This window comes from Euphorbia lathyris, chromosome 1, assembly GCF_963576675.1.
Source record: "Euphorbia lathyris chromosome 1, ddEupLath1.1, whole genome shotgun sequence".
Lineage (NCBI taxonomy): Eukaryota > Viridiplantae > Streptophyta > Magnoliopsida > Malpighiales > Euphorbiaceae > Euphorbia > Euphorbia lathyris.
Genome location: NC_088910.1, coordinates 60101946 through 60112930, shown reverse-complemented (window position 1 = coordinate 60112930; position 10985 = coordinate 60101946). Strand labels below are relative to the sequence as shown.

At 41.8% G+C, this 10985-nt stretch overlaps 2 protein-coding genes across 2 annotated transcripts; one reads left to right on the top strand and one right to left on the bottom strand.

The window, feature by feature from the left end:
- The first annotated feature begins 3834 nt into the window (after positions 1 to 3834).
- On the top strand, positions 3835 to 8421 carry LOC136234828 (dihydrolipoyllysine-residue acetyltransferase component 4 of pyruvate dehydrogenase complex, chloroplastic). Its single transcript, XM_066024317.1, has 6 exons — positions 3835 to 4942; positions 5249 to 5440; positions 5534 to 5621; positions 5719 to 5789; positions 7008 to 7091; positions 8004 to 8421. The coding sequence occupies exons 1-6, from the start codon at positions 4052 to 4054 to the stop codon at positions 8106 to 8108; spliced, it is 1431 nt and encodes a 476-aa protein (XP_065880389.1). The 5' UTR covers positions 3835 to 4051; the 3' UTR covers positions 8109 to 8421.
- Positions 8422 to 8454: 33 nt separating this feature from the next.
- LOC136234839 (ACD11 homolog protein) lies at positions 8455 to 10858 on the bottom strand. The gene is made up of 4 exons (XM_066024326.1): positions 10212 to 10858; positions 9960 to 10132; positions 9397 to 9542; positions 8455 to 8787 (listed from the first exon to the last, which is right to left on the bottom strand). The coding sequence occupies exons 1-4, from the start codon at positions 10521 to 10523 to the stop codon at positions 8681 to 8683; spliced, it is 738 nt and encodes a 245-aa protein (XP_065880398.1). The 5' UTR covers positions 10524 to 10858; the 3' UTR covers positions 8455 to 8680.
- Positions 10859 to 10985: the final 127 nt, after the last annotated feature.

Genomic DNA, 10985 nt, shown 5'->3' with positions numbered 1-10985 from the left:
ACCGTATACCGAAGAAACATTTCTCCGGGTTAAGCTTGAGGTTGTAATTTCAGAAAATGCCGAAGACTTCCGCCAGATCTCGCGGGTGATCTCGTTCTTCAGTGTTGAGAATGACCATGTCGTCAATGTAGACTTGTACTATGTTGCAAATTAGGTGGGAGAACATTTTTTCAATTAGTCTTTGGTAAGTAGCCCTTGCGTTCTTTAGGCCAAAAGGCATTATGTTGTAGCAATACGTGCCTTCATGAGTGATGAAAGACGTCTTCTCCGCGTCGGCAGGGTCCAGAGGTATCTGTTGGAAACCCGCAATAGCATCGAACTGCGATAAGATCTTTCGACCCACGGTCTGATCAATGAGTTGATCTATATTAGGTAGCGGGTAACAATCTTTATGGCATGCTTTATTGACGTCAGTAAAGTCTACACACATGCGATATTTCCCACTGGCTTTCTTTACAAGCACGACATTAGAAAGCCAGTCCGGGTAGTGCACTTCACGAACAAACTTTACAGCTAGAAGTTTTTGAATTTCGGCCTTGACGACCACCTGTTTTTCCTACGCCTGAACGCGCTTCTTCTGCTTTACCGGCTCGATAGTCGGGTCGATGTTCAGCTTGTGCGTCGTCTGACCGGGCGATACGCCTGTGATATCGCCAGTGCTCCATGCGAACACATCCGCGTGCTGAGTGAGAATGGTTTTGATTTCCTCGACCAGGTCGAGTGGGATACTGGTTCCGATCTTCAGCGCTCTATCGTCTTCGACCAAGCAATCTACGACCAGTTCAATGGGAGTAAGGTTATAGCCCCTCATGTCCATCAGGTCGTCCTCTAAGTATAAAGCTGTCCGTGGTTGCGTTGCCTGCCATTGTAATTTTTTGGCCAACATTCGATCTCCGAGAATTGTGATCTGGCCGTTGTGGTGTGGCAGAGTTAGGCATAATTTGAAGATGTTGACTGTGGCCTTCAGGGTTGCCAGCAAGGGCCTCCCGACGATTGCATTGTAGGTAAGTGGGATGTCCATTACTACCCACTCGGCTATGCACTCTACCTCGCTACCGTTGCGAGCCAATATGGTCGGAAGGGAAATGATCCCCTTGACAAGAACTTCGATTTCGGACAGCCCTACCAGAGGAAAGGTCCCCGCGCGGAGGGCACTGCCGACATTCTTCATGGCTTGTAGGGATGTCCAAGTGATTAGATTCACCGAACTCCCCATGTCGACAAGCACTCGATGCACATTGAAGCTAGCGATACTCATGGTGATGACCAGTGCTTCTGAATGGCTGGTTCGGAACGGGGGCTGCAGTGTCAGGATCTCATCTGTCGTTTTTCTATTACGGGAGGTCTCCGCAGAGTCGCTGTGTGTCGGGGTCCCTTCTCGGATGATATGGATCTCCTCTTGAAATCTTGGTCTATTGGCGTCCTCGGTTCGGCCGATGTCCCGCTGCTTCGGGCTCTGCTCCCTCTGCCTGGGGAGCCTTGGGGGCGCGCCCTGCTCCGTGATTCTGTCTATCTCCTTTTACAGCTGATGACAATTCTCCGTCGAGTGATCGGAAGACTTGTGATACTTGCAGTATTCTTTTTCGATGCGGATCTTACCCTTGTCTGCTGGTGAGGTCTGGTGTTTATATCTTCTCGCGGTATGTTGCGCGGTGTAGTGAACCTCCTTTCCACGAGTCCTGTCACCTCTCCTGTCTGAGGTAAGCGCTTCGACCTGTGGGGGGAAGGGAGGGGAGCCTTCTCCTTACGGCCCCGTCCCCCATCGCGGGCATCTCCTGACACCCTATTTTTCTCATCTCTCCGAGAATCCCCCCTGGCATTGGTTTTCTCTGATTCCTCATAACCTGCCGGGCGATCGCAGTCGTCATACCGGACAAAGGTCTGTGCCATGGTCATCAACTCTTTGAAAGAACGTGACATTTTCTGGAAACATTTCTGCTTGAGGGGTTCGCAAGAGGTGCCCTTTGCGAGAGCGTCGTGTGCTACCTCTAGGTTGAGCCCTTTAACCTAAGAGGCCATGTGGTGGAATCTCAAGAGGAAATTGCGTAATGGCTCGGTGGTTCGCTGCTTGAGGCCGTTGAGGTCGGAACTAATCTTCCTTACTTTTGCGGCCGCGACGTACCTCGAGAGGAAGAGGTCTTTCAAAAGATCGAAAGATTCGAGGGATTCGGGCGCCAGTCCCCGATACCATTCTTGCGCGCTCGCGGAGAGCGTGGTGGGAAAAACTTTGCACATGATGTCCTCGTCTTTGGAGTAGAGGTTGATGGTGCTCATAAAAGAGGCCACATGGTTGTTGGGATCTTCGGTTCCTGAATATTGTGACAGGCGAGGAGCTTTACAGTCTCGCGGAAACCTTGTCTCGATGATTCGTTGCACCAACGGAGTTTTGATGGACGTGACACTCCCTCCCATGACTCCTCCGAGTGCCCGTTTGTCAAGGAAACATTGAATCTTCAGCTCTAGTAGATCTTCACTGCTTGCGGCCGTAAGGGGCCCGGAGCCGGCAGCTCTTCCCGCCGATAGTGTATTCGTGTTGTCCAGTGATACTTCAGCGGATGCGTTTGGGACAGCAGGTTCCCCTGCGGCCGCACTTGCTTCCCGCGGCCCTGAGGCCTCCTTGAGGTACTGCTAGATTTTAGCGTTCTCTTCTTGCAAGCTCCTTTGCTGTTCTATGATCTTCATCTGAGCCGCCATGTGTACGGCCTGAGTGGTCTGAAAGCTGCGTATTGCGCTGAGGAGCTGCGAGGTTTTATACGCTTCCTCCTCCGCCGGGTCGACCTCCTCCATCAAGGGGGCCAAGTTCCTGGGGGAGATTGGAAGAGACGGTGCAGACCGCAATTCATTTGTCATGGAGCTAGCTGCTCCGGTGACCGATTCTCTTGCTGGGGTGGATTCAGTGGGTGTTTGCATCTTCCCGAAGCGCTTAGGTCACTCGTAGTCCATCTTCACCACACCAAATAATTAGGAAACGAACTACAGTGGCTCGGGCAGCTCCTCGGCACCTTGGATCCGGCAAGCAACGTCCCTGCGCGGGGAGCGGTCCCTACAGACACTCCGACGATCAAGACAGTTAGTGGTTCTAAATGGTTTCTAAGCATATGATCGAAGAGCAGAATCCTTTTACCTTAATTGTGCGAGTGTATTTATAGGCCTCTGCCTGTGGGCTTGGGCCTCCGTCAGTATGCTTAGTGGGCCTAATAGGTCTTTTCTATATTCCGTATCAATTAATATCAAAATTTTCCAATGTAATTTTTTAGTTTTGCACAAAGGGGAAATATAGGGTAAATTACATCCATGGACACTGAACTTTACCCATTTTCACATTATGACCATTGAACTTCATTTCTTCCCGGTAAGGCCACTGAACTTTATATTTTTTACACCGGTGACCACTCAATTTTAACTAACTTCTCAAAATGGCCGTTAACGACCTCAAAATGAAAATATTCAAGAATTAAAGTTGTTCAGAACGACATTTACTATGAAACCACATTTTTTATTTTCAAAAATCACATTTTTGGGATCTTTCTCTCTCTAAAAATTTACTTTCTCTCTCCTAACCAAACAACACCTAAATGACCTCAAAACGAAAATTTTCAAGAATTAAACTTCCTTAGAATATTATTAACGCTTTGGATTTTTTAATTTTAGCCATTAACGGTCGTTTTGAGGTGTTGAGTGGCCACCGGTGTTAAAAAGTGTAAAATTCAGTGACCATACCGGAAAGAAATAAAGTTCAGAGGCCATAATGTGAAAATGGGTAAAGTTTAGTGGCCATGGGTGTAATTTACCCGGGAAATATAGAAGACAAAGGCGTTTAGGGAGCGAGGAAAGTTGAAGAAGAGTGACCAAAAGCTGGAAGTGAAGGTTGGGCGATGTAAACACAGTAGAATCGGGTAGATCAAATCGTCCAACCAAACTCACCTCGTCTTCTCCGCCCGCTTTTTTCTTCAACTTCTATTTCCTCTCATTTCCTCCTCCCCTCTTCTTCATCCTTCTCGTCTCTCTATCTCTCTCTCAACTCAATTCTAATCCCATCTTCCTCTCTACAATGGCTACTTCTTCTCCATTCCTCTCCAAAATTCCAATCACCAACAAAACCATCTCCTTTTCCTCTTCTCTTTCCCCTTCTCTTCCTTCCTCATTTCCCTCCATTTCCCGCTCCAATCATAGACGAAGTGCCTTGAGAGTCCATTCCAAGATCCGTGAGATCTTCATGCCCGCTCTCAGTTCAACCATGACTGAGGGCAAGATTGTATCCTGGATAAAATCTGAGGGGGACCTTCTTTCCAAAGGAGAGAGTGTCGTCGTCGTTGAGTCTGATAAAGCAGACATGGATGTTGAGACCTTCTATGACGGTATTCTCGCTGCAATTGTTGTTTCTGAGGGAGAAACTGCTCCCGTCGGGGCTGCTATTGGAATTTTGGCCGAGACTGAGGAAGAAATTGCTGAAGCTAAAGCAAAAGCCTCTTCTAAATCTTCTGCCGCCACTCCTCCACCTGTAGAAGCTGTTGTTCCTACTCCTCCTCCGGCTACTTCTACTCCTGCCCCGGCCATTTCGCAACCCGCACCTGTTTCCGAGGGGCCAAGAAAGACGGTCGCTACACCGTTTGCGAAAAAGTTGGCAAAGCAGCATAAGGTGGACATTAACAAGGTGGTTGGAACGGGGCCACACGGTAGGATAACACCAGCGGACATTGAGGCAGCAGCAGGCATTACACCTTCTAAGCCTGCAGTACCGACCCCTGCTCCTGTCTCTGCTCCTTCTCCAGCTAAAGCTGCTGCCACTCCTTCAGCACCTTCTCTTCCTGGTTCTACGGTTGTACCGTTTACAACTATGCAAGCAGCAGTGTCAAAAAATATGTTGGAGAGCCTTTCAGTACCTACTTTCCGGGTTGGGTATCCAGTGGCGACTGATGCTCTTGATGCCTTATATGAGAAGGTGTGTTTCCTGTATTTGTTGATTCACTTCGTTTTCTTTTTGTGTGTTTTGTAATATTAATATGAAATGATTGTGCTGCGAGAACTGAGAATATAGCAAATTGAAAATCATGCCAAAACTCACAAAACAGTTTGATTAACTATTACTCATGTTTTCCTTTCATTGGGTGATGCTTGAGAGCAAATTGATATATAATACTGAATTTCTTTATATAACTAGGGAATTTTGTTCTAAATTTCGTTTGATAGATTGGTAACTAGATTGGTTATCATTGTTTTGTTTGTTAATTGTTATTATTGTTATCAGGTTAAACCAAAGGGTGTTACAATGACGGCATTGTTGGCAAAAGCTGCAGCAATGGCTGTTGCTCAACACCCAGTTGTTAATGCCAGCTGTAAAGATGGAAAAAGCTTTACATATAACAGCAACATTAACATTGCAGTGGCAGTGGCAATCAATGGTGGATTGATAACTCCTGTTCTTCAAGATGCAGATAAGGTAATGTAAACAAATCTATACATTAGTTGAGCCATAAATTACTTGAGCTTATGAAGTTTTAGCTCTAAGTAAGAAAATAATTTTTTTCTGTAGTTGGATCTATACCTATTATCTCAGAAATGGAAAGAGTTGGTGGAGAAAGCCAGAGCAAAACAACTTCAGCCTCAAGAATACAATTCAGGTTTTTACTCCACATTTATTCAATATTATCTCATAGGAGTTTTGGGTTTGGATGTAAAGCTTTGGAAACAAGCAAGTTAATCCATAGATATATGCAGGGACATTCACCCTTTCCAATTTGGGAATGTTTGGAGTGGACAGATTTGACGCTATTCTTCCTCCTGGCCAAGTAAGTTCTGATGGATAGCCATTTTTTCAGTTAGTTATATGTTTAATATAATGAAGATCTTATTAGTCATTATTAAAGAGTGCCTGCCACTCATTTAAACTGGGGATACAAGCCCGTACTCTAATATTTTCATAAAGAATAGTGAGAGGAAAAGGAAGTCTATGTGACAATCACATGACTTACTCAATTTCCCGAGCTTTTGGTATTAGTTTTTAATTGTTAGTCTCTATTTAGTTGAAGGAATCTAGCTAATGGAGTGATATACTGTTGACTGCTCTATATTTAACTCTAGAAAAGCACTCCAAGATGTGGTAGGTTCTGTCACCCAGTTGATACCAATGCTGACAAAACTTATAAACCAAAGAAAACTTAATCATTAAAGTGAAGAAATAAATGTTTCTGAAATTGCATTTTCCTTCATGCAAAGTAAAAAAAAATCTATTTACTGGCATTTCCTTCAGGCTTATCTCATAGATTTAAAGGAACTCATGTTTTGTTATAGCTCTTCAAGGAAAAGTTTATCTAGAACTGTTTACTCTGATCTTATTCCCCCCTCCGCCCCCTATTTTTTCTCTTATAGGCAGGGTAATGATTAGGATTAGGAGCCTTCTCTAAATTCATGCATGTCTGTATGAATCTCCTCATCTTGAGATTAGAAGTAGGGTTCAGCACTGCCAGATCTCTACTCATGAAAACAATTGCTTACCGACTCTTCCCAGTTAAAAAAAAAAAAAGAATTAGCAAAGATTTTATTTATGTGGATCCCCTAACATTAAGAACTACGCCGAGATAATTAGAAGCTCACTATAGCAGGAGAATAGTAAGGAAGACCAGCTTTTCCTAGTAAGCTTCCACATATTTACATTTGTGGAAGCTTGTTAACTTATATACCTGCCAAGTTTTCTTTTCTCCAATTTGGCCTATAAGTACCTTCTAAAGTTAGTTTCTTTCTTTGATGGATTTTCATTCCTACTTTCCCTGGTCAGTTATATTGCGACTGTTTAACTTTTCATCTGAGACGCTCTGTTACATATTAGAAAATTCCTCCCCATTCTTTCAAAAGCGCATATATTGAATGCTGTTGAACTTCTCACCTGGAAATAATTTCCTTGAATTAAGTAGGGAAACTAACAGCTTCTTTTAAAGAGCCTGACTTATCTGTCAATCAGACCTTATTGCTGTTTTTGTTAATTTGACAAACTTTGGAATGATGTTCAGGGTGCTATAATGGCTGTTGGAGCATCAAAACCAACTGTGGTGGCTGATAAAGATGGGTACTTTAGTGTGAAGAGTAAAATGCTGGTGAGTTTGAATTTCTATCTGTTATTGCTTTCTTTGTTAAACTAGTTGTGTATGGAAAGGTTACGAACTAATGTTCAGATAAACTTTCTGTCAAGTGAAATTCTATGCCCAGATATTAGCAATAGCTAATGGTATTTTCTAACCAATTTGGTTAAATTTTGGAAAGTTTAGTTCATTTTGGTGTTACATGACCCGGTTTCTCAATTAAGACCATATTTACTTTTTCAGAATTGGCGTCGGGGTCAAGGCATTGTAGCAATTTTTATGAGATCAATGTTTGTTATGATAAAGAAGTCTTAATATTTCTTTAACTTAAAGTATATCTTTCTAGTCATTGGCATAATATTAGCTTATAAATTATATAATCACTTGGGCTTCATAAAAGGAATGATACTGTTCTGTTACTTCTGTAGATATATAAGAAGTCTGATGTTATGCTAACGAGTGTATTCAACAATAGTATGAGATACTTTGTGTCAAAAGAAACAGGAAGTGGGCAAGAAAGACTGTAAACAATTGGTCTTCTACTTGTAAACAGAATGTGGTTGTTGCCTACTTGCTGATGATAAGGATAGTGACCTGATTCAACAGATGATCTACTCGTGATGAAAATCACCTTCCTAAAAAATGAATAGAATGTTGATATTCTTGTCGATGGGATTGCCACAATTTTTTTCGCACTTGGGAGGTTGGGTAAGAGTTCAATAGGTTTTCAATTGAGGGGAAGAACATTAAGAGAATAGATCTCGTATAAAAATCTCAATTAGTTGATGCCATGTTGTAGGAAGTGAAAGCCATAAAGTAAAATCACCATAAGTACATAGAATGTGATAATTTAATAATCTTGTGATGCAAAGTTCTGCAACTCCTAATAGATTGAGAACCTTGATTATATGTGATCTCTTGTTCCAGGTGAATGTAACAGCTGATCACCGAATTGTTTACGGTGCTGATTTGGCTGCCTTCCTTCAAACATTTGCAAAGATTCTTGAGAGCCCAGAGAGCCTGACATTATAGATATTGTTTTCGGGTTGTTATACAACAAGACAGTTTATTCGAGTGCCTGTGCTTATTATTTGGTCGCTGACATGATGCTGGTGTCTACTTTACAGAGCAGTAAGCTGAGGAAGCCAGTTTTGCAGTTCCCTTCATGATACTTGTTGTAGTCCTTATGTTTTATTTTCGAAGGATTTCAATTTTTTTTTTCGAGGGAGTAATAAGTTATTCAGAGTAGTGTTTGTCTTGACAAAACTAGGTGAATGACACTGGAAAATGATCATAATAACTAGTTTCAGTGTGTTACTTTCATAATCACAATCTGATTAATTTAGAGTCCGGTGCATTTCATACATGGCAGTAAAAAAGAAAAGAAAAAAGAGAGTATTAAGTTAAGCTTTCTTCAAATGTTGATTCACGTTAGTGCTGCTTTCATTTACATAATTCAGTGATCTAGCTCATATGTTTCTATTTTGGAGACATGCTTCCATTTATTTCTGTATATTTTGATTAGTGATGTGGTGCTGTTGGGCAAATTCACAAAAGAAATGAGTAAGCAATTAGCAACAGCCATCAAAGCCAATATTACAAAACTACCAGTCCAAGCTAATATTCCTGGAGATGTAAAGTTTATCTATGTACTCTATAACTGGAAGTGAGGCTTTGATGTACCTCTTCATTTGCTTCTCCGCAGTTTCATCTGCAACAAAATTAAGGAGAGAGTTATGCCTAAAGGAGACTTAAGTTCAACTTCATCAATTCACGCCTTAAATTTACCAACAATTATATTAAGACAAATTTAGTAAAATCCTTTTAGATAGAGGAAGAATTGATATGGAAAAGTTATATATTAGTGTGGTAATCCGCTAAATTTCACCTATTGTTTCTCGACTTGCCAATTTATATCATAATCGCAACTAAAACTATTTTCATAAACTGGAACCCTTGCCAAAGTTTCACACCTTTCACCAACCGTCGTTTTGGTCGGAATCTAGCTAGTGGAAGCAGAGGCAAAGTCCTCCATGTGTTGATATTACTAATTGCAATCCTAAAATCCTCTCTAATTCGTGTAATTAATTCTGCATCTGACTAATTTATTGAAAATTTAGGGAAGATCCGGATATGTAGGTTAGTGGAAGTTATTATGGTATAACTTAACAAGTTTGGGGAGGGCAACTGAAATTTACACGTAAAATTTCACTTAAATATTGCTTCTATTCACTATCATGTCCCAAATATTATCCTAATAGAAAATAAGGTGCACATTTTAAGATATGATGAAATTTGATAGAGCAAGAGTTGAATTTACCAGTTTCATGGAGCCTTATGAGAAGCTGGTCTCTTGTAGGAAGAGTATACATTCCAGCATAAACAGCAGTTCTGACGGCCCATGTGTGATAGGGGGCGCAGACTTGCGTATAAGCTGTTGTAGCTGCGTCCTTCAAAGAAAAGTCGCTGAAACAAGCAGACTTGGTCTTATTAATTTCAAATTAAACAACTACCAGAACAAAGATTGGGTTCCTCTGCTTGGATGAAAGTTTCGTAAGGTTCATTAAAGGGAGGGAAAAGGAAGGGAGGGGAGGTTAATTAAAGGGAGGGGAAGGGGAAGGGAGGAGAGATTAGAGAACCTCCAGATCCCACCAATTTGGTGGGACTGAAATTGGAGGTTTTTGAACCTCCATTTAATCCTCATTTAACCTTCATTTAAACTTAAATTCCTTCCCAAGCAAAGTTAAACAAGGTTAGAAAAATAACCTCCATTTAAACTTTAAACTCCTTCCCAAATAAGGTTACACAAATAATCTCTCTTTAATTAACTTCCACTGACCTCAATCCAAGCAGACCTAATTGAAAAAGTTTATTAGAACATACTCTGTTGATAGAAATTGTTCAAATAAAGCTCTGATGAGATCAAGCCCCTGCCTCACTCTGCGTAAATTACGCGAATGACTGCCTGATGTTCTCACTGTTCCGTCGGCAACATCGGAATCAAGCACATTCTGTAAACTTTTATGACTCTTATAGGCTTCCAAAAGATTGCAAACCTGAAGAAAATAAAATGATTTGAAAACAAAGAAGGAAATCGGCGGGAAATGCAATTGAAGAGAAAGAAAGAAGGAAAACCTTGGCGACATACTCGGTCTCAGCGAATTTGAAAGCGAGACCAAGGCAATTAAAAAGAACGGAGACCAAAGAGCAGGCATTACAGAAAGTATCCAATCGAAGATCTGCGTTTTCATGATCTTGCTGCTGAAGAAATGTTAGATGTTTTTCCAAATCTTCAAAGGCCTCAACCACCGCTGAGAGCGGTGTTTGGTCATTGGTGTTTAGGGCCGTTGCGGCTGTTGAAACGGCAGAATCTTCAAGAATGAATTGTTGCTGGGGCGGTTCTTGCAAGGGCTGGTTTTGATTGTTGTTGAAGAAATATCTCCTCATAATGGGAAGGGAAATGGATATCTGAAGAGGAAGGAGGAATGCGAAAATGGAGAAGGAAGATGGAAAGGAAAGGAGGTGAATCTTTGGCCATTCGTAAATGGAAAAGCGAAATTTGAGGTTATTGGATTGAAATTGAAAAGGTCCGCTAGAGTTGCGGTCTGCCTTCCTAACAAAAGCGCGGCATCCAGTTGCGTGCACCTGTCTCTTTTACTTTTCGTTTCCATTGAACAAAATTGGAAATCTGCTCTAAGTATGACACCTCATCAATCTCAAATTACGGATTTAGTTTTTCTTACTTTCTAATTCCTCTTTAATTCTCTATCACCATCCATCAGAGATGTGGACCGACCAAAACATCATCAGCTCTTTTGGGGTTCCTACTGCCAAATACCAATTTCATCTACCCGAGAAGAGCTGCTAGGCTAAAGTGTGATTCAGAACACTCCACGACTTATATTAGGT

What these genes read in the sequence shown, in the direction of transcription:
- LOC136234828 (XM_066024317.1), top strand. Translation starts at nt 4,052, where the DNA reads ATGGCTACTTCTTCTCCATTCCTCTCCAAAATTCCAATCACCAACAAA. An exon ending in CTATTCTTCCTCCTGGCCAA is followed by an intron (nt 5,790 to 7,007) that starts GTAAGTTCTGAT and finishes AATGATGTTCAG; the next exon opens with GGTGCTATAATGGCTGTTGG. An exon ending in GTGTGAAGAGTAAAATGCTG is followed by an intron (nt 7,092 to 8,003) that starts GTGAGTTTGAAT and finishes CTCTTGTTCCAG; the next exon opens with GTGAATGTAACAGCTGATCA.
- LOC136234839 (XM_066024326.1), bottom strand. Translation starts at nt 10,523, where the DNA reads ATGAGGAGATATTTCTTCAACAACAATCAAAACCAGCCCTTGCAAGAA. An exon ending in AGACCGAGTATGTCGCCAAG is followed by an intron (nt 10,133 to 10,211) that starts GTTTTCCTTCTT and finishes TATTTTCTTCAG; the next exon opens with GTTTGCAATCTTTTGGAAGC. An exon ending in GAACAATTTCTATCAACAGA is followed by an intron (nt 9,543 to 9,959) that starts GTATGTTCTAAT and finishes TGCTTGTTTCAG; the next exon opens with CGACTTTTCTTTGAAGGACG.